Source organism: Dipteris shenzhenensis, chromosome 32 (genome assembly GCF_047967505.1).
Source record: "Dipteris shenzhenensis isolate YYH24624 ecotype China chromosome 32, Dip_SZ_1.0, whole genome shotgun sequence".
NCBI lineage: Eukaryota > Viridiplantae > Streptophyta > Polypodiopsida > Gleicheniales > Dipteridaceae > Dipteris > Dipteris shenzhenensis.
Genome location: NC_141627.1, coordinates 8,478,046 through 8,505,499, shown reverse-complemented (window position 1 = coordinate 8,505,499; position 27,454 = coordinate 8,478,046). Strand labels below are relative to the sequence as shown.

The following is a 27,454-nucleotide window of genomic DNA, read 5'->3' as shown; positions in this document are numbered from 1 at the left end:
ACATCGACATAGGATACTCCGAGCATGCATGCCCAATGCATATTATTTGGACGCCAAAGGAAAGGACAATAAAGTACCATCAACATGAAGCACATCACCAACCAACTTAATCCCTTTGGACGAAATAAAATAAGAGCCTCGGGGGTCCTTTAAGGCAAGGGTTTCTTTCCAGGCTAAAAACATTTTAGAAACAAAAGGGCAACCTTTAACTCTGCCATCAATATAGGCCAGAATGAAGTCCCATTGAGTGGGATGCCAGTTCCCAAAAGCATGAGAAAGAAAGAAAGAAAGAAAGAAAAGAAAGTTTATTAAAGTCTTCGGAAGACCGATGGATCTATGAGACTCTGAAAAACCTGATACAATGAGTTGTGGTAGTGGAGCTACTAAACGAGCATCCATACCAATGCAGAATGCAAAAAAATGCAAAATGACAGTACTAATTCCTAAGTACAACATAGTCATATCTCCACTATATATATCAATCTCAGCATCATCCTCAACATCATCATAATCATCATCATCATCATCAGCAACAACAGGACATCAGGATGGATGAGGCTGTGGAAGTGGAGGAGGCATGAGGTCAGCAATAGAGCGTTGTCGCCCCCCCAAGGGTGTAGTCCTGGTACGTCTCCTGGTCGTAGCTTTGCGTCTGACCAAGGCCACTGTGACCCCAAGTATGATCTGTGACCAGGAGGGGATGTCCCCAAGTATGATCTGTGAGTCAGCCCTCTGTCTAAGCTATCAGGTCACAGGCTCCGAGTCACGATCATGTCGAGGCCTCGCCTCGTGGGGGTCTATGTGATCTGGCTGAAAGAACTCCATGATAGAGCTCTGAGAGGTATCAATCGAGGAAGAAGTCATCTCTTGTCTCCCTTATTGACCCCTTTGGCACTATCTTTCTCAGATGCTTCATAGTTTTTTAGCGGTACCAAAATTGGGGCTACGTATTGTCTTACTGATTGGACCTGATCGCTAGGGTTCTGCCGCTCATGCCCTATGCCTGGCTGATATCTCCATGGGCAGTTTAAACAGGGTTTTGATGCCTCCTACTTGAATATCTCATTAGGGAAATCAGATGCTAAATGATGGTGTAAAAGATTGCAGCAGCTTTAGTCCAGCAAACTTCCTCTTCCTTAGCAAGTTTTTTTATGGGGAGTGATGCTTGGCGTTATTCTATTTGGCCAACTTTTGGCACGTAGGCATATTGCTCTTGCTATCTGTCACAAATGTCTTACTCCGAGGGAATCCTTGCTCCATCTTTTCTAGCATTGCCCTGTCTCTCGTGACTTTCTACTCATTCTTCAACAGTGTCTCCAACCTCAGTTTCCTACACGACTTGTCCAGGTACTGCCGTGGCAGGAATCGAGAGTCTGAGGTCTTTCACGAACTCCGTCCAACTATAAAAAGGTGTCTCCTCATCTGCATCATAGAGATCTCTCTGCCACTTGAGCTATCAGGTGACCACCTCGCCTGTGAGGTGCATGGATGCTAGGATGCACCACTCATTGTCCTTCATAGGCATCATTGAAAAATAGCTTTCAAACTGATTGAGCCACGAAGTCAACACTAAGGATCCTTGCTTACCATCGTACCATGTGAAGTTGAGTTTCCCCAGAAAGGAAGGCTTGGCTGGAGGTGGAAGTCTCTCCGTTTCTTCCCCCCGCTGGTCGGAGTAGAGAAATGAGAAGCTACCGCTCCCGTTCTTCCTTCTCTTCTCGAGCGATACATTCTCGGAGCTCCTTGGCCTCCTGAGCCTCGTAGTCCCAGAGTTCCTTGGCTTCTTGAGCCTCTCGATCGATCGCATTTGTCTTTTGCTTCTCGAGCTGGCCTTTCGGCTTCTGGAGCTTCCCGATCACGTTCTTCTTTTGTTTCTTGAGCCTCCCGATCACGATGTACTTTTGCCTCCTAGCTCGCCTTTCGCGTTCCCTGGCAGCCTCCTCACGATCTTCCCGCATCTCCTGTAGCTCGGTCATGCGGGTGATGAAAGCCTCGAACTATTGTTGCTACGTCTCCATCATAGCCTGTAGCATGGTTGTCATGGCAGACATGGAAGTGTCTGCAAGATTTTGTGGTGGGGGTGGTGGTGGCAGTTGAGGCACTGAACCCTCATCCCTCTCGGTGTTGGACTGCACACTAGTGCTCCATGGTGTCGTTGCCCGATCTTGTCTGGACCATAAAGCAATAGAGATGCCCCTAAACTAACCCTCCCTATCTCAGGAAAGAAAACTGAAGCTCTGATACCAATGTAGCCGGAGATAGACTATCCTCTCTCTCTCCTGCTCAATACTATCTGTAACTACAAGATGATGCACTCAATACACAAAGTGATGCTATGGATGTGAGTGAGAGAATTAGAGGGAGAGGATGTAGTGGACCTCTAAAGAGGAAATAGATAGTATTGAATAATGAATGCCCAAAAGGGCTGAATACAAATGTATGAAGGGGCTGAAACCCTCACTGCAAAACTGGAACACTAGACTACCTAGAGGAGGTGAATCCTCACTAGATCCCTCAAGAGGCTAAGGCTACCTTGCCGGTCTGCTGCACGGAGGCCGGGCTCTGCTGCTCTAAAGGCTTGGGCTGTCCATCAGTCTAACCAAGGATTGTTCCTAAGGCCAGAGATGACCCCCCTAGCCGCAGGACCGTCAATGAGATTCTCAGGTGGACAGGCAGAGTCACCTGCGCAGGCAGTAGTAGCAGTCTCAGATCTCCTTGGTGGAGCCCTCCAGTGGGAAGTGGACGAAAGTGGAGCATAAGAAGAAACCAAACAAAAAGACTCTAAAGAACCGACGAAGGAGAGCCCATCTTAAAGCAAATGCGAAAGTGGAACGCGAGACAGCCTCTTAGTCTCAGGGAGACCAGACCATCGAGAAGGAGTCCGCCGCCCCGGCAGATACTATTGGGGAAGGGATCCAGGCCTGCAGACAGCCACTCAACCCATGATGCATGCGGGCCCCACTCGACGAACTGACAAACTCACTTCGGTGGTAGACCCAAGGCTCACAGGACAAATCCTAGAGACCGGCTCCGTTCTCATCCCAAACTACTACTTCAGAGTGACAAGCGACACTGTCCCTCCTCCCAACTTGACCCCTCTCCGCCACCACCAGCCACCTCACCTCCCGCCTCTGTTCTCCCTCCCCCCCCGCCCACTCGTCCAGCTGTTATCACATCAATTATTCTAGACTTGTTCGTGTGATTGTTTCTCCTCCAGTCTCAGAGGAGTAGTGGACTCCAGCGATGTTTGATGCCATGCTGGGTGATGATCAGTTTTATCGCACATGATGGACGAGTGGATGAGTCCGCAGGTTATCTATGGCTCGCCCATGGTGCCAGTGGTGCATCCATGTACTGAAAGGGGGGAAGTCTGTCCATCTGGATGCCGTGACTCCAAACCATGTGGATACCCATGCGTACCATGCTGTATCAACACCACTCTATGCTAGTCGCCTGGAAGACTCCAATGCCAGCCTCGAAAACCTCCACTGGGGTAAGGCCTAGACTTAGTGGAGGAAAGTCATTGTCTTAGACTGAGAGAGAGAGAGAGAGAGAGAGAGAGAGAGAGAGAGAGAGAGATTAACGTCCACGGGAGGCCTCGCGGGCCTATGGAACAAAGTACACACAAAAGCGAACTCATACAAGTCTCAATGGGCCAAAGCAAAGGGCACGCTGGGACCCTTGTTGAGTACTAATCTATGCTAACAAAGTCATAATCATGAATAGAAATAGTCAATTGCAACTGCATAGTGGGCCAAATCAATCTATCCAGTATCAGGAACAAACTCAAAAACAAGTCAATATCGGCACTGGGACTCAGAAAAGAATTAGAAACCGAAGCTTGGTACAGTGATGGCTCTCTGGTGGGCTGCGAAGATGTCTCGTATTTGTGTCTGTCGAGTTGTCTCGCGCTGCAATGGGGGGCGCGATCTCCTCACTCTCTGGACTCTCTAAGCTATTTCCACAGTGACCCCTCGTCTCTGTCGATTCCTCCTAAGGAAAAGCTATGATAGGTCCGACCTCAAGAGAGTGTACTCGGGCGACTCTCTGTCGCGCATGTGGTCTCTACGTCCCTCTCTCGGTGGTACTATGCCGGCTGCTCATCCAAACTACTCTCATGTCGGCTAGCTGCTCCTCCTCCACTCCACTGTGTCCTGGCACTGACTCAAATGTATAGAAGTCTGTGACGCGTCGCTATGCCCAATCATCCTCTATATCCTGTGGTGGTCTGGCCATCTCCTGCTGCTCTCTTATCTGTCGCAGAAGTCTCCCTGTGCCGATGCATCTCCATCAGATAAAGCCCGATACAAACTTGGTCATGGAAATGGATCAATCGTGGCAAAGGGCCGAAACCACACCCCTCCCAGTAGACACAGTGGTTGCGCCCCCAGATCTCGTAGTAGGATGGGCAAACACAAAGAAAATGCTCCTCTATCTCACCGCCCCCAGCGTACATAGCCTGCAAACCCGCTGCTCTTTGGGTATACCTGCTCCTCTCCCTGCCTCGATCCTCAGCTAATGGGACGAAACCTTTATCTGACCAATGGCAATCCTTAGTGCATGGGAGACTCCTCTGTCCTCGAGATACTGGAGTCTGATGATGAATCCGTCCTCTTAGACTCTCAAGAAGTGGTCGCGATAAAAATGGGTCTTGGTGGGGAGCTCTTGGTCCTCCCCCCAAGTCTGGGATGTATGAAGCTAGAGGAGGTCTAACCGTATGATACGGTTGATCTCATCCGCAGATCGACTCAGGAGGCGCATCAATGCTGTACTGAAAGGGGGGAAGCCTGTCCATCTGGATACCGTGCCTGGCAAACCAAGTGGATGTGCATGCATACCATGTGTTTGCCCCGCTCTCTGCTAGTCGTTTGCATGACTCTAGGGCCAACCTCGAAAGTCTCCAGTAGGTAAGTCCCAGACTCTGTGGATGAAAGTCACTATCTTCACACACACACACACACACACACAGAAGATAGATATATTAACGTCTTCACAAGCCCTCGCGAGACTATGAGACAAAGCGCACACATCAAAAGGGTAAACACCAAACATTAGTTATAGACTGTGAGTCTCTTGGAAGTGCATATACCACCCCCAAAGTTATTATAGATTAGCTACATAAAACTAAGTCAAATAATTAGCTTGTATTACATCGGTTTAAGACTGAGAGTCCTTGGGTTTGGCTTTAAAAGTCTTTGATAAGTGCTTTTCCATCTCAATAGACAGCCCGTTTTCCTTCTTTGCGAGCGTCCTTCACTTTGTTCAGTTCTGTGGGCTTCATCTTGAGCTGAGTTGGGGTGAGCTCCTCCGATATCCACACCTTGGTACCTCTCAACTTATTTGTTTGCATAAGGTACCTCTCAACTTATTTGTTCTTGCCTTCTTGTCATTAAATACCACTTTAGCTTGTATCCCAATAGGAGCCAGAATGGCTATGTCCTTTACATCCCACTCAATCTGAGGGGTTGCTGCTATAAGAGAGAGAGAGAGAGAGAGAGAGAGAGGGGGGGGGGGGCCACAAGTCTATGGGACAACAATAACCCCTCTAGTACATCTTCTTAGGGAGGGCACATGGCAGCTCCTAAGGAGTGCAACAAACAACTCCAGTTATTTAGAGTACCTATACAATAGTTTGAAAAAAAAACAGCCATACATCAGTTTAAGACTGAGAGTCTTTTGGTTTGGATTTAATGCCTTAATAAGTGCTATGCCCTGACGGTATACTGACATTTTTCATCTTTCCTAGCAACCTTGACCTTGGCTAATTCTGTTGCCTTATTTTTCAATTGAGTTTGTGTGAGTTCCTCGGCTATCCATACCTGGGTACCTTTCAGTTGTAAGATTGTCGAAGATGCTTGATCTGTAAATCTCGTGAGTTAACCATAATGATAGCATGTCCTCTAGAGTGCAAAATACTTGCTTCTTCTTCATCATAATCATTGTCCAGCCTCCATTCAATGCTAGGCATCGCTGCTTTGACATGTGCTAAAGTATCATTGAAAGAGTCTCCTCTTTGTACCACCCTTCAGGGAGCCCCCCTATTCTAATCTTCGTTGCATTGTTACATCCAGATTCGTGTTCCTTAATCTCTTCCTGGCTATCCATTTCACTTACCTTTGTATCAACCTCCACAATCACTTCTTTTGTAATTGTTTCAGTGTGAACAAGATCGCTAGCTGTAGAGACTACTTGGGGGGTACGGGGAGAACCCGTGCACGCCTTCGTTACTCATCTTTTACTGTCTGCTTGCCAGATCCTTCAAGAACCTGAAGTTTCACTATCACAGCTGCCAACTGCATCTTCAACTCTCTCACATCTTGCTACAGGTAAAAATATCTTCATGTGTGCCAATCATAGATCGGCTCGGATCTTCTCGGTAGAATGTCTGTGCATACAGAGAGGGTATCATGGCTGCAACTGTAGAACATCGAGTTCTGCTGACTGGAGTTACTAGAGTTGAGTAGGATTTCGAAGAGAGACTAGGCCATTCCATGCTGGCCATATCTGAGGTTACCCCAAGATGAAACCAAACCGCAGGCTGGCCTAGGGGTTCAGCCCAGCTCGGGGTTCGGAAAAGAGGAAGCAACCTGCAACCTGAGCCGAACTGTTGACTGGAGCGTTGAATTGGGAGTACTTGTAGACTGCGACCTGGTCAAACCTGGTTGAAGCTACTGGAAGCACAAGTTAGGGTTGGTTGGCGGTGTGCACGATTGGAGTTTGCTGACTTGCCTACTTATCCTGCTCATTAAAAGGTGTTTTGTTATTTAAATAAACTGGTCTTCCACAAACAATCCTTCAAACAAAGAATGGCAAATGAATCGCCACTTTAGGTTACTATTTTCTAGAGCTCATTCCCTGAGCGATCTCTAAAAGCCTCAAATGTTGTTTACAAAGACCCCAACCATCAAGCACAATTGGCATCAGAAGAAAAGTCAAAGACTCCTTATTTAGTATTAGAAAAAACAACTTCATCATCCCAACCCATCAGGTAACCCAGGGCTAAACATTTTTTTGCTTCAATTAGAAAATTTGCATTTAATTCTGCAGAAGCCCCCACAAATCACTACAATTGTTGACCACAATTATGCTTCAACTAACCTTGCCACTAAGCACAGCGCACTGCACACAAAGTTCACCCACTACTTCAACATACAGGCCTAGCACAAGGATACAAAACCTAAAATCATGTCATAAAGCTTGCGATTCGAAAGAACTTACAAGGCAGCCGGTTGACATCAGTTGGTCTGATGGCTTCATGAGCCTCTTGAGCATTTTTCACCTTCGAGACAAATTGCCGAGGTTGTGCGGGGACATATTGATCTCCATACCTATACACATAAATTTATTGTTATAACAAAGGACGCGATTCACAAAGAAAGCATGGAATGCAACAAGCAAAAAACAAATATTAAAGTCATGCTAATCTTTGAAATCAAATTCAACCCCTTTTTTTTACATTTGTTTGTCTTTTCATAATTTGTTTGTCTCTATCGTATACCTTTCTATTCAGAATCCTATACAATTCATCACCAGGAATTCTTTGGCTGATAACATGTGGTGGATAACCTATACAATTCCTCTAATCGAGTAGAAAGACTTCACATGAGCAGAGTCTGATGACCTGGAGAAATAGCAGAGCACATATATCTCCTTGCGAAGAGCTTTTCTAGAGTGGACTGTTCAGCCAAAGACAAAAAGAATCATCTAATGTACTCGCCCCTCAGAGTAAAAGGAAGTTTCAGGTTCCATTCATCAATTCTGATGATCACCTGGAAGGATGCTGCCTTGCAGAACCATGTCCTGACACATGCCCTATGAGTCTCTTTACTTAAAATGGGATTCCAATCACTTAAAGATCATTAAATGAGTGGGTCGACAAGTTGATATACATATACCTTCATAAGATTGAATATATCCAATCTTACAAGAAGGAGCACAATTGGCAGCAAACTTCTACAATCTGTGCCATACAAGACTAGTACTGGCAGGCAACATTGTGTTCTGGAAGGGCAACAAGGCCTTCCTCCTCACCCTCTTCCTCAACATCCTACTCCTCCAAGGTGTCGCCCTCTAGCTCTTACTTGTCCTCTGTGTTTGCACAGTTTGAACAGTTTACATAGTAGGAGGATCCTCTTCACATGGAGTAGAATCAGGAACAACATCATAGGTCCTTTTTGAAGCATGCTCCTCATATCCCTTGTCTCCTAAGCAGTTGACATTTTATACTTACAGTGGCTCCAATTTCTTTCAGCACCTTCAAAGAATTTAAAGCGTTGATTGAAAAGCAGATTTGGCAACAAGAACATAAAAGTCCTCTGATGCAACAATGGAGGTGAGTGCAAAGCAGATGATTCCAATGCATTTTGTAGGCATTGTGGAATCAAAACACAGTTCACTTGAGCTGGGTTAAAACCGCGCAATCCCAAGTTAATGAGCCCATTTCTCCCTGGTCTGCAAATTTTGAAACTTGATATTGGAGACTTCTCCCTTCTCCTTACAACCTAAAAGCAGACTGGTAAAGAATTCAACAAAGAAAGATCACTGCAACCTTCAACACACTTTGCTTAACAACTCTTAAATACCTTATTTCTAAAATAACTGTCTTCTATTCAATGCCAGAAGGAACTTCTTCCTTGTACAAAGTTAATACCAGGACAAGTTGCTCATCTTTTATGTGCAGGCCCACAATTTTGAAAAACGTTGGTAACAAGATTCTACCCAAAAGTAAGGTTTTTCTATTTAAGAAGACATTGGACGAACAAATATACAGCTGCAAGTCGCCTTCATTTCTCAGCAGGAGGATGTAGGGATTCAAAACACCTTGGAAGAATCTCTGCCTTCAAGAAAAAGTGAATCCTACAAAGCCAGCTTGCTATCCTTTTAACACGACGTACTCCTTGTTTTAACAGCACACCACTTATAGGATACCCCTTTCATATCATGATTAGCCGAATTCCGACATGGCTATCTCAATGGCTAAGCTGTCAGATCACATTGAGACCTCTACGATAGCACTTCTGAAGCTCAAAGAATTAACGCCATGGCCTGTAGAAGTATGCACTTTGCAGAAGCCAAGTAGAGGACTTTTGACAATCAACAGCTAATCATCCCTGGGCCAAGCAAAGTACCTTTTAGCAGCAAGTGTACGGATGTCTTGTACTGCCTCCTTTGAAAGCTGCATGAATAGAATATAGATCTTAGGAAAGATGTATCTTGAAAATTCATCTATATCTAAAAGAAGACAAAAATGATGCGACATGGACCTGACCTTCAGCAGGAACATGAGACTCGAGAGTCACACTATTAAATGCACACTTTAACCAGAAACCTGTCATGCCTCTAACCCAAACAAATACCGTGACTTCACAAGTAAATGCATTTTGCTTCCCATTGCTGGCTTTTGTCTCCTAAGTTCAATATAATGGCGTTAAATGGTACTAAAGAAGAACAAATTTTCTGACACAAGTGTATAACTCTAATGAAGGTCAGAGCTTGGACCCACAATAGAAAGATAAGATGGGAGAAGGCAGCAGAGTTTGAAATTTGGAAAAGGAATGAGAGACAGAAGATACAAAAGGCTAGGCAAAAGAGGTGGAGAGCTCCACAACTCTTTTGTACTGTTCAAGAGACGATCGACATCAAAAGAAGTCAATAAAAAAAGAGATGACAGCAGAACAGGACAACAAAAGTGAACAAAGTTCATGCTCATGAAGAAATCACAAGTCAGGGCTTCATTGCCCTTTCTAATCTCCTGCTCAATTACATCGACACCTGATGATTTCCTTTCAAATGTTGTAAGGTTGTGCCTAGGATCAACAAAAAAGTTGTCTGTCACTTCTCTATTTGCACGACGCTGCCAATAGTCACGTCATCTGTTGCTTGCATGTCTAAGTATCTGAGCTGGAATCCACCAGTGCTATTGTTGCCGCTTATGCAGGTCTTCACCTGTTTCTTCTTTGCAGGTGAACCTTCACGTATTGCCTTGAACCTATGCGCCAACCTATTTAGGTCAATCTGCTGCAGCAGATATTCCTTGCAGATCTTAGACGATTCTGCCTTTTAGAGCACCCACACCTTGTGTGGGTGACTTCTTCCAGTAAACACTGCGCATCAGGGGAGACCTCTAGGGTCTCGAATACCCTGGATGGCTGTGTGTACAGGAATGCTGTAGAAGATTTCCCTAGCACAGGATATTCATAGGTCTACAGCAAGCTGTGCTCTGATACCATGAAAGAAAACAGGAAATGGGAAGCCTGCTAGACTGCACACATAGGTACGAATAGATGCACGCACATAATTGCTGCAAACTGAAATGAGAACAATAGCTGGAATGAAAGCAAACAACTGAAATAATGCAGCAACTGAACCGTAAATGCACAATGAGCCCCAAAATATAGCGAAGATATATATTAACATCTTCGAGGGCCTATGAGAAGAAGGTCACTCATACAAGCCACTATGGGCTGAGGCAAAGGGCTTGCTAGGGCCCTTGCTGAGTTTTACACAAAAAAATCTCAGAAAACTCAGACCTAAAAACTCGTACTCCAAGAAGCTTGCTAAGAAGCTTCCAAGTGGCTTGGTAAGAGGCTTCCAAGAAGCCAGACCTTCAGCCCCCATCATATGTGGCAAGTGTAACCCATCAAAATGCATCAAACACATGCACTAGATGGAATAGTTACATCTCATTGGCTGCCCTAGCGTAAGTGAGATGATGAGTGACAGTCACAAGATAGACCAATAGAATGGTAAACCGTGCCCTTCATCCATGATGGATGTATGTGGAGGCTTGCCCCATCACGTGGCAACTTAAAAATTTCTAACCCACGTCATGACATAACCTCATGGATGTCCTACCCTAGGACCTAAGGTCTACCTACCACTCTTTTTTCGCTTTTATTAATTGTAACCCAAAATTACTCCAAGGGCAATTTAGTGAACTAAGTCCTTAGTTGCTTATGTTTTCGAACAAGAAGATTGTAAGCACAATTGCGGCCAAACAAGGTTATGCTCTATCATCGACCTTGTTTGGCCTATACAATGATGAGCTCGAGTCCTTCATCACAGCATTAGGAGAAGCAGGTTGACCCTTAGCTACATCTTTGATCCTAATTCTACTAGAAATAGATGATGCCGTTCTACTCTCCTCGTCGGATGAGGGTCTCCGACAACACTTGGATGCACTCCTGGTAGACCAAGGTCATGATCTTCAACACTTCTCACGTAGTCGCACATCAAGAGAAGTTCACCTTCATCAAGGCACCAGTGGAGATTGTTGCATCTTATACATCCTTGGACGTCCTTTTCTCAAGCCCGTTGAGCAAAGGGTATGCTCCACTTGCCAAACTCGATTGTCAATGCTTTCACTCCCATTTCCACAACCCTAGAACCAAGGCCCTTCCTTTTGACTCGCTTGTTCGTCCAACTAGGACATAGGAACGTACCTCTGTCTATTTGAGACAGATTGGTCCCACTTACAGACTACAAGTCCTGCTTCTTGCTTGGATGATCCATAGAAAGTCATCGGTCCCACATCACATTCTATTAGGAGAGTTCGGGGCTACCCCTCTACAACTTAATGCAGCATTTAAGGTGGTCACATATCTTCATAGTGTCAGGGCTTCCACAACATGACATCCTGAATATGCAAATTATTGTGGCAGTCCTTGGCCTCACCAATAACACTAGAGGTACAGCTATATAGACTTCGTGGGAAGACCATGGATGAATACAAGAAAGGTGGTACAAAAATGGGGAAAGCAACCAATTAGCATGGTTTAGGGAATCACTATAGATGTGAACTCCAGTGACCTATTGCCCAAGCATGATCAACTACGAAGTTTCGTGACACTCTCCCCAAATCCCCTCAACATTTAAGGATTTTAGTGGTCAGAATAGAAGTGCTCGGTGAAGAGGAAATCTTCAATTGCAAGATTAGAATAGGTGGTTGGACTCATTGGAGAAAGATATCCTTAGATAAAATGAATCTTGCATAACCCCAATGCTACTCCACACGTTCAAGACTTGGCTAGCACATCATGATCTTTCCGTAAACTCAGCTTCTACAAAGATCATTGCCTGCACATCTCGGATGAGTTTTACCGCACCACCAGACTATAGTCAGATCCATCTTCCACGAGCACTAAGGATCATGATTGGGCAATTCCGAGTGACATTCTCATCGGCTACATATTGCAAGCCATGTGAGAGACAGCTATGCACTTTATGTGATATGCAAGAGATCTTTCTTGGCCCATCCTAATCAACACACATTGCAATTTTCCTCCTCAAGGCACAGTGACATAAAGATCATATACCTTTGTAAGACTAGAATAAGTCCAATCATACAAATTTAGATTTTTTCTTGTTCTAAAGATCAAAAATCTACACAAAAAATAAAAGAGAAAATAAAAGAGAATATGAAAGAGAAGAAAAAAGAGGTAAACAAAAACTTTTAAGAAAAATAAAAGGAGGACATACTTAGCAAGCAAAGCAACACTTATGTCGTCATCAGTGCCCAAGCATAAGCAGCTATACTGGGTTTCTAAAGACCCGCGGAGTCTCTTGAGCATAAAGATCAGCTCATGTAGGCAATGCAACCCCACAGATCCTACCTAGTAAGCTTTTAGATGCCGAAAGAGGTTCAAATGCAAACCCTAGATTTGGTGGATCATGCAAGCATCTGTTGGACTCAGATTCAATCATTAACCTTTTAGGGGAATGCCTAGAAACGTAACAAACAAATATGAATTTCAAAATGGTGAATCTAACCCCATGCATCACTCCGCCCCAATGAAATAGGAGGAATCATCTTTACAATCACATTTGTCACTTGTGAAAGAGTGAGGACTACCTATTGAAATAAGAGGACTCGTCTTTAAAATATCATTTGTATTGGTGAAAATGCCCAAGCTGTTTGAGTCTAATGTAGCCTTGTTGGGAAAACCATGGATGACTACAAGAAAGGTCGTAGAAAACTTGGGAAAGCAAATAGTAAGCACGGTTCAGGGAATCACTATAGATGTGAACTCCAATAACCTATTGCCCACCACCATGGGCTCGAAAGAATCATCATTTCGCAACACACTCCTTGACTTCCCTCAGAATTTGGGGAGTTTAGTGCAGAGCGAAGAGGACTTCAAAGATCGCACACAAGTCCCGAGAGAGAGGTGTCATAGACGCCAACGGCAAATCTCAGACTTCTTCTATAGACATCAAGATTCCCATTGGGATCCCACCCGGGCCACACAAACTTCAAAGATCAAACTGCCATGACGGATGCAAGATGTAACCATACAGCGTAAGTTCACACCATAAGCAATTCTTTATCCAATAAAAGCATACATACAAGAGCAGAAAGGGGGAGGGGGACGCGCGCCAAGGGGGGGGGGGATTGGGGAGGTCACAAAATCATAAAAGTCTTTTTTTAATCAAGGGTTCTCATTATGTGAATCTTTCAACATTTGAATTTGGCAGATTAGTGCTTCAACCTGTTTGGAAAGCCACACCTACCTTAGCAGAGCCTTGGAGCACTCTACTAAGGTCACCTTTTATTCCAAGCCCTTTTTCATGCCTCATGATGGGCGGCAGCAAACTCCACCTGCAACAACTCTAGTCAATGTCCGACTCAACATCATTTATACTGTGTGCTTGATTGCGGAGTAGGGTAACGAGGTCTCCAAGAAAGTTATGAGCATCGTCACATTTTGGCAAGCCTTGGCCTACATGTAGATCTCACTGCAACTATCTCAAAGAGCGACCCTCCCAAAGCCAACCCCTCCCCTCCTTGCCCGGATCAATGACTCATCCCATCCAAACCCATCCCTCCATGTTGATCCTCTACACTCAATTGCCTCATCAACAATCTGTAACTACTAGACCCCTCCCAAGAGTATGCTACAAAAGACCCAATAGGGCATGCCCTACCATCCCCCATCCTCGCACTTCAAAGAATGATAAGCCAAGCAAAAGGCCCCTAAGTGTAACCCCATCTTAGAATACCGACACATCCAATGACAACTATGGCATCTGCTACCCTCATTGAAGATCCACTCCTAAGGCCTCCAAAATAACTGTGTCCACTTCCTTGGTCCCGCAAGCTGCCCCCCTCATATGCATCAAAATTTTAATGGCTCTTCCAGCAGGTGTGGAAGACGACTCCATACACCCATGGATCTCACAGGCCCACTAGCCCACTACAGCCAATTGATACATGTCCTATGTCGCTTCTCTGCGTGTGATATGCGGGGCTGACAAGTCTTTGTTGAAGCAAGAGCTTCCAGATAAATTGTGCGCGCGCGTGTAGGCAGGCCATCATTAGTGTACACACAATCCTAGAGTTTGACATTGAAGAATCAGCCTGCCCGAAAGGACTACAAGCTCATCATTGTTTCAATTAAGCACCACTCCAAAAGCCAAGCAGTTCACCCCCGATAGTGCCTCAGCCTCTCAAGGCTACCACTTGATCCCTCCAGAAAGAGAGTCATGTGATCCCCAAACTCTAAATCTAACAGCTCATCTTCCTAGTAGATAGAGAGGCGCATCCTTGCTAAGCATGCACCCTGTGAGCAAAAGGAAATACCCTATGGCCTTTGCCACAAAAAGGAACGAGAAGTGCGGCAGTGGGAAGCTTTGCCTCAACGAGAACATTTGAGCAGAGGCCTTTTCCATGTGAGTTGCAATGAGCAGCTAGCTAGAATAGCCTTCATACAATGTGAAAATTCCACTAACCCAACGTGCTAAAAAACCCACACATTGCATTGACCAATCTAGAAAGGCACAATCAAATATGTCATATGCCTTCTCAAAATCTAGAAGGAAAATCACAGGACGTTGTCTCTCATGCCGACTCTATGGCCTCCCAAAAAATAAATATGTCGTCCACGATGCTCCTCTACTTACCATGTTTATAATGTACATGTCGTGTAGAATATATGCAGAAGTGGTGTTGGGAGCCATGTCCACAACAGTAATCAGCCTCCACTCACAAAATGTTGGTCATGTTACCACGTCTAGGAATCACGCAAATCCATCCCCACAAGAGGGATCATGCATCTGTCCTAAATCAAAGATCTAGAAAGAAGAGAAGGATGCTTAATACGTCACAATAATGAGTAAATTATAAAAATAAAATCAAAGAAAAAGAAGACAAGTGATAAACTATCCTCCCACACGTTTTTGCATCAAGAGGTGCCTTCTAGGACTCATGCATCTCCTTCATGAAAGTGGCCTCCAATTGATGCATCATGAGAGGAGATGATTGAGGGACGAGATCTCCACCTAAGGGGTGGCCTCGTCTATGTGGAACAACTATCTATACAGCGAAAGAGGTAGTCATCTCCAAGATCTCCCTCTCGTCTGGGTGAATCTAGCATGCCTCAAGCACTACAACTTAGTCCCCGACAGTGAAAACGTGTCTAGACTCTAGAAGAATTGGTGTCACATTTTGTCTCCATGTCGCACCCAGCAGAACTGCAAGAAGTCAAAAGAGTATTCTACTCGTCAAACATTTGTACCTAGAGCCCCAGTCTAGCATGCCATAGAGAGTCAGGATCTTGTACCAAAAGCATCTCAACATAGGCAAGGTCTCACATGAGGGCTTGCTCTCTCACCAAGGGCCTACCTATGATTGCTACTCCAACCCTCCTGTAGAGAGACTTTATCAATGTACCATCGTGTGGATCCTCTCGGTAGAGGTCATCCGAAATCCGCACTCGCCCCTGAGGCAGCCCCTAGCGAGGTTGCTTCAAGTGCAAGACTATGGGAAAGTGATCCAACATTGTCATTCCTGCCACAATGCATGTGTTGCCACCTCTATGCATGGCCCAATCTCCAACATAAAAATGGTCAACCTCTGTAGCAAATCATCATGAAAATGTTGGCCAATGGAAAATCTACCACCACCCATGTAATCTGTTAAACCTCAAGTTCCCTCTGAGTGTGGCAACCTCTAATAAAGAAAGTAAACTGATCCCCAGTGTTGTGCTCTCCCTACATCTCTAAGAAAGAAGGCTGCCAAGTTTCCTCCTTAATTCCAAGTAGTTGAAGTCTCCTCCAACAAACCATAAGTCCACATCCAGTAGTTATTAGTGATCTATTGCCAAAGGATCCACGCTCTTGTCGAGAAGACCATCCTAAGCTCATATGAGCTTTGAGACACTACTACTGTGATGGACGTGAAGACCATCCTAAGCGTATATGAGCTTTGGGACACTGCTACTGTGGTGGACATGAAGCCGATTGCGAGATCGGATCCAACCAATGCAGGACAACAGATAGTACCAACTGCAGATGAGATTCTCGCGTGGACAAGAAGAAATGCAGATGCGCTGTATTCTATTGTCTGCAATGTAAGTGATTCCGTCATGGCATTAATTCAACATGTCACCACAGCGGAGGAGGCATGGACGGTCTTGAAAAATCAGTACGAGACCACGAATCAGACGCGAATTCAGAATCTGGAGACTCAACTCGCGAACGAGAAACTGTCTGGGTCTGAAGCGACAGAGAAGTTCATCACCAGGGTGAAGAATCTGTGTGATCAGATGACTGCGATTGGCATCACCATCACTAGCGAGAATCTAGCACGAAGGTCTTGTTACGGTGCTGAATACGCAGAACAAAAATCTGTCCCTCAACTTTGAGGATTTCAACGCGATGCTTCTGGAGGAGGAGATGCGTCAAAAGACGAGGACTGGAGAAGATTCGGCTTTCTGGACCGGATCAAAGAAAGGTAAGGGTAAGGACTCTGGTAACCCATCTTCTTCTGATGATAAAAAGAGAAAGAAGAAGATCAAGTGCTTCTATTGCAACAAGGCAGGGCACAAGCAGAATGAGTGCCGAAAGAAGATTGCAGATGAGAAGAACGAAGTAAAGAAAGAGTCCAGCAACAGTACACAGGCACTACTACAGTAGAAGGATATGGATATACTTCCTGAAGACTAAAGACGAGGCTTTTAGTAAGTTCAAGGAATGGCATGTAATGGTCGAGAAAGAATTGGAAAGGAAGGTGAAGAAATTGAGATCAGAAAGAGGTGGAGAGTTCACATCAACTGAATTCGAAAGTTACAGCAAAAGTCACGGGATCAAGAGGCAGAAACCCCCGCCACATACATCACAGGAAAATGGAGTAGCAGAACGCAAGATGCGCGTCATCTGTGAAATGGGCAGGAGTATGATGAAAGGGAAAGATTTGCCAAAGACTTTCTGGGCTGAAGCATGCAACATTGCAGTTTACATTTTGAATCGTAGCTACACAAAGGCTGTGAATGGAATGACTCCACTGCATGCCTTTTCTAGTAAGAAACCTTCAACTGCACATTTCAGAGTTTTTGGATGTCACTGTTTTGTGCATGTCTCTGATGCTAACAGGACCAAAGGGGAACCGAAGAGCCGAAAGTGTATTTTCTTGAACTATAGTGAAGAGACGAAGGGTTACCGTCTCTATAACCCTGTTACCAAGAAGGTAATAGTAAGTCGCGATGTGGTCTTCTCAAAACATCCGCATCAATTGGAGGAGGATGCTTCCTTCCCAGACAACCAAGACCAGGATATCCATCCAGTACCACTACTAACAGCAAACCAAACTCCCCCAACGGTGCTTGGGAGGATTCAAGATAAAGAAGATAAAGAAGAGCCTGCAGAACCACAACGGCAACGGCCATTCCCGAAGTGTGTTAAGCAGCTTTTGGACGGCAGAGAACCTCCAGCCATTGAGGAGGAACCATCCGAACACCGACGGTCCAAGAGATTAGAGGAGCAAAGAAGAGCGCAGGAACACTTGGTCAACTACGCTTTGATGACAGAGGTGATCCGTGCTAATGAACCCAAGTGTCTTGAAGAGGCACAGGGTGATGATAGGTGGATGGAGACTATGCAGTCAGAGTATGGCTCCATAATGAAGAACAACACTTGGGACCTTGTGGATCGACCACCAAAACGCAAGGTAACCGGCACCAAGTGGGTGTACAAGACCAAGTACAAGTCCGACGGCACGTTGGATAAGTACAAGACTCGGCTCGTGGCAAAAGGATTGGCACAAGTACATGGTTTTGATTATCACGATACTTTTGCTCCCATAGCTCGACTAACCACAATTCACAGTGTTTTGGCTTTAGCTGCCCAGGAAAGTTGGCCCGTGTTTCAAATGGATGTAAAATCTGCCTTTCTGAATGGGGATCTCAAGGAGGAGGTATACGTGGAACAACCACCAAGCGACGGCACGTTGGATAAGTACAAGACTCGGCTCGTGGCAAAAGGATTGGCACAGGTACATGGTTTTGATTATCAGGATACTTCTGCTCCCATAGCTCGACTAACCACAATTCGCAGTGTTTTGGCTTTAGCTGCCCAAGAAAGTTCGCCCGTGTTTCAAATGGATGTAAAATCCGCCTTTCTGAATGGGGATCTCAAGGAGGAGGTATACGTGAAACAACCACCAAGTTTTGTGATCCCCGGTTCAGAAGGTAAAGTCTATAAATTGAAGAAGGCACTTTACGGGCTAAAACAGGTCCCACGAGTGTGGTACCAGCGGATTGATGCCTACTTTCTGCAAAACGGGTTCAGGAGGAGCCCATCTGATGCAAATTTGTATATCTTCAGAGAAGGAGGTAGGTGTATGATCGTGGTCCTTTATGTGGACGACCTTGTCATAACAGGAAACCAAGAAGAGAAGATCTCGCAGATTTGCTAGGAAGAGAGTTTGAAATGACAGACCTCGGACTGATGCATTTCTGTCTGGGGATTGAAGTTTAGCAGGAGCCGAAACCGATCTTTATTTCACAGCTGAAGTATGCTGGAGAGATACTGAAGGCATTTGGCATGGCTGAGTGCAAGACAGTTGGTACCCCTATGGAGGTTGACGTGAAGCTCTCAAACGAGAATTCATCACCACTGGTGGATGAAGCGAAGTACAGAAGACTTGTGGGCAGTTTGATTTACCTATGTAACACACGGCCGAACATCTAAGCAGGTTTTCCAATAAGCCCCGGGAGAACCATTGGAGGGCAGGGATGCGGGTTCTGAAATACATCAAAGGCACACTTAATTATGGCATCACCTATACCAAGGGCAACATCTTGACCGGATTCTGTGACTCGGATTGGGCAGGAGACGTGGACAGCAAGAGATGAGTGACAGGTTACTGTTTCTCACTTGGATCTGGAGCTGTGTCATGGGTCAACAAGAAGCAACCTACAGTTGCTCTTTAATCTACCGAGGCTAAGTACATTTGCTTCTTGCGAGGCAATGTGATTGAGGAGGATTTTGGGGGACATGGGTGCAGTGCAGAACAAGCCTACACAGTTATCATGTGACAATCAGAGTTGTATGGCGATTGCAAAGAACCCTGTGTTCCACGCTCGCACAAAACACATTGAGATTCAATATCACTTTGTACGCGAGCTCATCATGGATGGAGAGGTCGACTTGGTGTACTATCTGACTACAGAGAATGCTGCGGACATCTTCACGAAGGCTCTTGAAAGAGACTTGCTGGAGAGGCATCTTCGTCGACTTGGCATGGGACCGAAAAAGTAAGTTCACTTGAGGGTGGATATTGAGGGGGGGTGTTGGATATCAATGCTCCACTCTCAAGTAACTACACGGGAACCAGCTAACTCTACTTGTAAGCCCCCTATATGAGGAGAAGGCATTTGAGTAGCTCGGTTATCCGGTAGGTCCTGGTTTGAACACCAGATGGGAGCCATGTGTGGCCTGATGGTTGGACGGAGTTGACACACTGCCAACTAGGTTACATGCAAGTGCGGAAAGGCATCCCATGACTGACCACGCTAAGGGTAGACGGAGTATTTCCCAGGACAGCCCACTCTCGGGTTGAGGGGCTCGTTTGGAGTCCCTGATGATCCCGGACGGCTGTGGCCTATTTCGGGACCGACCCCCAGTCAACCATTTTGGGCGGGCTGGGTCGGTCACCCAATTGGATCTAACCGACTACGAGTGGTGACTATATAAGAGCAAGCCCGTGAAGCCCATTTCATCACTGGCTACAGCAACCCTGATTCCTTAGCATCCAACCTCTGTCCTCTACTGTTTCTAGCTCGCCATAGAAGCTTCTTTCACAAGAGCGCATGGCTGGGAGGCAGCGCCATCTATTGTATCAGTTCTACAGTAATCAAATTTTTTAATTATCCATACTATCTGTTTTTCTCTCTTGCGTACGAGATCCTGTTATCTGTTGAGCACAGACGTTGTATTGTTTTCTTACACTATCCTAACACTCATGATGCATGCACGACAGTTTTCGATGCTTCTGATGCGTGGTTCTTTGACAGTGGTTCTATTAAGGACATAACTTCCTGCACTAAGTTAATCAACTCACTCACAAATGCAACAAAGGAGTAAACAGTTACATGTGTAATAATGCATCTTATTCAATACAAGGCATTGGGCAAGTTGCCATTACTTCAAGATCTAGTGATCTAGTCACTCTAGACAATGTACTTTATGTACCAGGTATCCGCAAAAACCTCATCCATTTCAGCCATAGCTACTTGTGGATATCAGGTTCTCTTTGAAGGTATTCGGTGTGCAGTCTATGATGCTACACATGCCTTTATCATGGCGTTGACTGGCACATTGCCTAGAGGACTTTACACACTTGATGCATATGACAGATGCTTGGATGATGCTGGACTTGCAAATGCAGATACTTATGATGTTGATGCTTCTACCATGGCGGATACTCATTTATGGTATGAGAGGTTTTGACCCCTCAACTTTGGAGCTTTGGTAAAGTTGCATAAAGAAGATATGGTTCTTCATCTTCCTAAGATGCACATGCCTTCAAAACATGTCTGTGAAGCATGTTAACTTGGAAAAATGTACCACTTTGCATTTCCCAAGGATGGGAGAGTTGGTGCACCTCGCAAGTTGTATTTGATTCACAGTGATATTTGTGGTCCCATGCGGGTTGCAGCTATTGAAGGATTTTACTATTTTGTCACTTTCATTGATAACTTTACCAGACACACTTGGATTTTTGCCTTGAAATCCAAATCTGAAGTCTTTGCATGTTTCAAACATTTCATTGCCTTGGTAGAGAATGAAAGCGGGCTGAGAATTGCCAGCATTAATATAGATGGGGAGAGTGAATACATGTCAAAAGAATTTGCTGATTTTTTGGCCTCACGCGGCATACATCATCAATGCACTATGCCTTATACTCCTCAGCAGAATCCCGTGGCTGAAAGGAATAATAGATCAGTCATGGAGATGGCCAGGTGTATGTCAAAGGGAAGCACTTGCCTAACAAATTGTGGTTGGATGCCGTCATGTGTGCAAACTATATTTTGAATAGATGCCCAACCAAGGCATTGAAAACCATCACACCTTATGAGGCTTGGGACAGGCCATAAGCCCAGATTTCTCACATGAGGACTTTTGGTTGCTCAGCATATGCACATGTGCCTTCACAGACACAGACAAAGTTGGATGACAAAGCTGTCAAATGCATTTTGTTTGGGTACAGCTCAGACAGCAGGGGCTACAAGCTCTACCAGCCCCTCACTGACAAATTTTTTGTTAGTAGGGATGTTGTTTTTATCAGTCATCATCAATGCCTTTGTTGGAATGTCAAAAACAGCCCAGAGTTGATGCATCAAATATCTTTGACAGCTTGATGCAGTTAGATCCCCATGATGATGCTACATCGACGTTCATCCTCCTCCTTCTAATAATCATTTACAACCACTTGTGCAGTCTGAAAATCAGCAAGATTTACAGCCTGATATGCCTCTGATTGATCAGGATATTCTGCACAGGGCAGTTAACCAAGAGAGAGCTAAAATTCAAGAGCCCAAAAGACTTCCCCGTTGGCTCTTTGACACTCTTAAAGACAGCAAACAAGATGCTCCTCTATCTGCCCATACTAGAGCAGCTCTCAAGAAAGAACATGCTAATTTGGTTGCTTCTACATTGGTTGCTACAACTTGGGAATTGTGTGATTGGCTAGAATGCCATTGGAACTACGTGGCTATACAAGATTAAACGGAAAGCTGACGGTTCAGTATACCGTTACAAAGCCCGTCTTGTTGCTAAGGGCTATCCACAGCAGCAAGGCATTGACTTAGAAGAAACATTTGCTGTCACTTCCAAGATCACCACTATCCAAATTGTTATTGCCTTTGCTGCCCACTTTCATTGGCAGGTACATCAGCTTCATGTTAAGACAGCATTTCTCCATAGACACTTGCACAAGGAAGTCTATGTTACCCAACAACCTAGTTTTGAGATTGAAGGTTCTGAAGGGAAGGTAAGACGGTTGAAGAAAGCCCTTAATAGATTGAAGTAGGCACCCCGGGCTAGGTATTCACATTGGCAAGTTTTTAGAATATTGTCTCTCAGCGTTCGACTACGATTACGACTATTGACATTCAAGTAATATGCCATTTTCTTATCCATTCGTGAGACTCATCCTCGGCGCTAATATTCTTGGCGTTATCTCGACACCTAGGGAAGGGCCCGTTCCCTCGGATTACAACTCTTTGGGGAAGGAAGCACGCCACCTCCCCGCCCACGCTATGTGTGGTGATAATAATTATATGTTATATATTATAATATAAATATTTGACATAGACTTCTTCCTGCAATGGCAGGGGTGTTTTGTAGAACGAGCTCCTGCGAGCCCTCCTCCCTCCTTCCGTAGCCTCTACCTCCCTACCTTCCTCCGCCTCACCTACGCCCTCGCCTCGCGCCCCTCGCCCTCGCCTCTCGCCTCGCCTTACGCCTCGCGCCCCTCGCCCTCGCCTCGCGCCCCTCGCCCCTCGCCTTGCCTCCGCCACCACGCCCTCGCCTCGCCCCTCGCCACCACACCTCGCCTCACCCCTCGCCCCTCGCCACCACGCCCTCGCCTCGCCCCTCGTCCCCTCGCCACCACACCTCGCCCCTCGCCCCCACACCTCACCTCGCCTCCGCTGCCGCCCTTCTCCCTCGCCTTCGACCTCCGCCCTCCGCCCTCGCCTTCGACCTCCGCCCTCCGCCCTCGCCTTCGACCTCCGCCCTCCGCCTTCCGCCCTTGCCTTCGACCTCCGCCCTCCGCCTCGCCACGCCCTCGCCTCGCCCCCCCGCCCTATACCCGCCGCCTTGCCTCACCCCACAATCGCCTCCTCTTTCTCCGCCCCGCCTCGCTTCGCCTCGCCTTATCCTCCTCCGTCACACCCAAGCTCCATCCCTCATCTATCTCCCCCCTCCTTTTTTGGTGGCAGCCTCTTCCTCATCGGAGGTCTCGCAGTTTGTCTTGGCGGTATGGCGGCTCCCTGCCCGGAACCGGAGGCCCAGCCGGACCCTCCCTCTCCAGATGCCTACCGCGTGATCTTGACAGAGCAACAGTCGTCTCAGGTACAACAGGTTGCCAATGACCTTGCCCTCACTTCAGTCTATGGCAGAGTCATTGGACACTCTCCCTCCAGACCAGCCATCAGGGATTGGCTTCAATTGACTCTTACGCTAGAAAACAGCCACATCGAGGAGGTGGCCCTTATGGGAAGGGGCATCTTCTGGCTTAAACTCTCCACTGCAAAAGCTGCGAGCAACCTGATTGCTGGTTCCCCCACATCTGTGGATGGAAAGATCATCATGATAGTCCCCTGGTACCGAGGATTCAACGCAGCGGACTTTGATGCTCGTTTCTGCATACCTCGCCACCCAGTGACGCTAGTTTTTCCAAGCCTTGCTGCTGAGTTGCGGCCGATAGTCAGGGACCTGGGTTCCCACTTTCGCTGGGTGATGCATGACACTTTCGTCGATGCGGTTGCTGCGGCAGGAGCTCCCAGAGTTTGTGTGGCTGTGACAGACCCTGCCTCCCTCCCTGCAGTGATTGAGATCGTGACAGATACTGGCAGCATTACTCAGAGCATGGTAGTCACAGGACAGCCAGGCCAGTGCCTGAGGTGTCACGGCTTTGGGCACCTGGCTGCTGCTTGTCCACGCTTCTCAAGCTCCTCCCGGCCCCCCCCGCCCCCCCCCCAACCCCCTCCCCCTCCCTCCGGGCAGCCACGTCAGGAAGAGCAGAGGCAACCGGAGTCCGGTCCAGAGGCGGCTGGCGGCTGGACCGAGTTCAGAAGGAAAAGAGGAAAGAATAAGAAGATTTCTGACAGAGGCAAGGAGGCAGAGGTTACCCAACCTGCAGCAGCGCCTCAGAGACCTGACAGGCAGCCGCCCCAGGGTCCTGGGAGAGCTTCTACTTCGTCTGTAGCCCGCCCTCCGCAGCCACAGGTCCCCCTCTCTTCCGATCCCCGGCTCCCTTCCACTCAGCCCCAGCCCCTACCCCAGCCGCAGCCCCCTTCTCCCGACCCGCAACTTCAGCCCCCGCCTCTTCCTCTTCAGCCCCCTCCTCTTCCTCTTTAGCCCCAGTCCCAGCCCCAGCCCCATCCCTCCTCCCCCGCCCCTCTCAACTCTTCCGCAGTGTCAGATGCAACGGTGGTTCCTCAGCCGCGTGCAGCCCACACTCCCCCTCCTCCGCCCCCCCCCTAGTCGCTTCCGTGGAGTTTGAGTTGCCTACCCCTCTGCCTCCTTCCCCTCCCCCACCCCAGGCAGGGCACCCCAAGACTGCACCACCCCTGGAGCAGTCTTCCTTGTCTGCTAGCCCGGCCCCTCAGTTGCAGACTCTGGCGGGCCTCAGCTCCAGGAGAGAGAGCTTCCTCGCGACTTCTACAGGTCCAATCCCTGGGATTACTTGGATGTGGCCGACCTCGGGACCTTTCCAGCTTGCCTCGACATCAGTATCTTCACGCTCCGTAAAGGGGCGGATGGGAAGATCGCAGCCTTGGCCCCGAGGGATGGCCCCAGCTTTGCTTTCACCTTTCTCAGCGACGGCACCGAGATTTGGATAGACGACTCGGTCTGGGAGGCTCTCAGAGAGCAGACGCACGCTCAGATTTGCTCCTGGATAGGCCCGTCGGGTGGACAGCTTCTCGAGACTCAGTGGTTTGAGGGTGACGTGCGTCTGCGATGGCGTTGCGCCGCCAAGCGTTTCAGATTGATTGTGATCCTCAGGCCCCCTCTGTCGTGGCCCCTCCCCCAGGATGTCAAGAGCCTGGACTCCTCAGAAACTTCGCGCCTTCTACGGGATGACTACCTCAGAGATCTCGAGTTGGCTCGAGAAAGCGTTTGTCCATGGCACCAAAGGCCTCACGCCTTTGCTAAAAGTTTTGAAGAACGGGCAGGATGACCCAGCCTCAGGCATCACTAAGTATTCATACAACCCGAATGTAGTGCGGAATGCTGTCTTGTGTACATCCTGAGGTTGTATCCTCACTTGGTGATAGCCACTCTTTAAGTCTATCCTGCTGAAGACTGAAGCTCATTTAACTGATCCAGGACATCATCAATATGCGGAATAGGGAATCTATTCTTGATGGTCATTTTGTTCAGTGCGCGATAGTCGACGCACATACGGAATGAACCATCTTTCTTCTGTACTAATAGTACAGGGAAACAAAAAGGAGACGAGCTGGGCTGAATCAACCCTTTAGACAGCAAGTCCTGTACCTGAGCCATAATCTCCTCTCTCTGAGTCGCACTGACCCTATAAGGGGGTCTGTTTGGTGGCTCACTACCAGGCATTAACTCTATCTGATGATCTTCTGGTCTCTCTGGGGGTAACTCCCCTGGCAAAACATCAGAAAAGCAATCTTTAAAGTTTACAAGAAACTGGAACTTATCTTTGTCTGCATCATTCATTTCAGCATGCATATCATTCTCTTTTTCTTTTACAAAAACCATGTACGCAGAAATTGCAGACTTTATTGCTTTACTACATGAAACATCAGATACAATGGGGATAGTGTCCCCTTTATTCCTGGCAATTAAACGCTGATTTTTCCCCCTATGCACAAACTCCAGCACTCTTTTAGGAAGAGTCAACTTCATTGCCTTGCGGTGAAACCAAGGCATCCCCAAAACTACATCATAGTGTTTCAGTGGAGAAATGAAGAAGTCTTCCTGATCCACATAACTCTGAACATGAAGACGGAGCTTCCCTATCAAGGGAGTAACTGGCACAGGATTCCCACAAAACATTTGATCGGCATCCAAAGCCCTGCCTAACTCTTCCGTCTTTATTCCCAGCCTCAGGGCTAGATCCTCTGATATGAAATTATCAGTAGCCCCTGGATCAAATAAAATTAGCGCTTGCCGGTCTCTAACTTTGCCCCATGATAGCAGTAATTCTCGTTCTTCTGGGTTCAAAGCATGACCCAGTATATCAGGAATTCCCCCTGCCATTGGCTTTTGCGGTCCTCGTGGCTTCTCTGCCTCTTTTCCCTTCGATGTTGAAGGCTTTTCTGGGAACTGGGCAGCCACATGCCCCTCTTTACCGCACCTGAAGCATTTCCCATCTCTACGGAATTCCGCTATCTGTTCAGGGGTGAATAGAGATTTGCCCTTATAAGTCTTTGAAAACTGAGTACCCCTCGGCTTCTGAGGCTGAAACCCTTTCTTCTCAGCCTTGGGGTACTCTTTCTTTTCTGATTTTGTAAAATCAGTTTTCTTTTTATCAGCACGTCCTGCATGCAAGGATGGCACTGTAGATGGATCTTGTAGCGGCACAAGACTCGCTACTGAAGCTGAATGCATAAGATCTTGAATATTCTTTGCCCCCAAAGCATTCACTACTGCCTGAATTCTTGGAGTGAGACCTGCTCTGTACTTCCTCATTTGGGTGCCTTTGGAGATCTTTTTGAACGGTGCAACCTGCAAATAAGCATCCCAGAACTTTTGGTTGTACCCATCCACTGTATCTCCTGCATCCATGTGCAAGCTGTCCCAATCTTGAAGAACATGGTCTCTAAACTGTTTAGGCATGAACTGCTGATAGAAGGCTTTCTTGAAGCCCTTCCACTTCCTTGGGGCTGACCCATCTGTGGTCAGTGCACTCCACCATGCACTAGCCGTTGCTATCAAGTGTAAACTGGCCATTCTTAATTTGGAGGATTCTGAAAATTTTTCTGTACCGAATGCAGCATCAAACTGTCTGATAAACTGCAATGCTTTGTCTGTATGACCATACTGTCCGTTGTAGGTCATAAACTTGACAGATTTTCCTCCCTCTTTAAATTCCTTAGTCGCTTTGGAAGACTTTCTCTTCCTAGACTTCTCGTGTTTCCTTCTTTTCCTGGATGATTTATCTGATAAGGAAGAAGAAGACACAGAGGTCGAACTCGAGGTAGACGATGATGGACTAGGAGATCGGTGATGATGCCTCGATCTCTTTTTACTATGGGACCGTCTCCTATGAGATCTATGAGATCTCTCTCTCTCAGGCTGTACACGAGAGTGTGCCTCCGGCATTGGCACGTCATATACTGGATTAGGCATAGCTTCTGCTTGAAACAAATGCTGAGCCCTGGGATCCCTTTTGAGATTTTCCAGCTCTTGTATACGAGTGCGTACCATCTGTTCAAATTCTTGTTGAGTTTGCGGCACATTTCTCTGTCCTGGA

At 46.7% G+C, this 27,454-nt stretch overlaps 1 protein-coding gene across 1 annotated transcript in view; it reads right to left on the bottom strand.

Moving 5' to 3' along the window:
- The window catches only part of LOC147880262 (DNA topoisomerase, type IA, core), a 174,351-nt gene that overhangs the window by 103,211 nt on the left and 43,686 nt on the right, over window positions 1-27,454 (bottom strand). The window contains exons 5-6 of the mRNA XM_087370687.1: window positions 9,129-9,175; window positions 7,219-7,328 (exon numbers count right to left, since the gene is read on the bottom strand). Coding sequence (XP_087226813.1) covers window positions 7,219-7,328; window positions 9,129-9,175 — 157 coding nt within the window. The remainder of the gene's footprint in view (window positions 1-7,218; window positions 7,329-9,128; window positions 9,176-27,454) is intronic.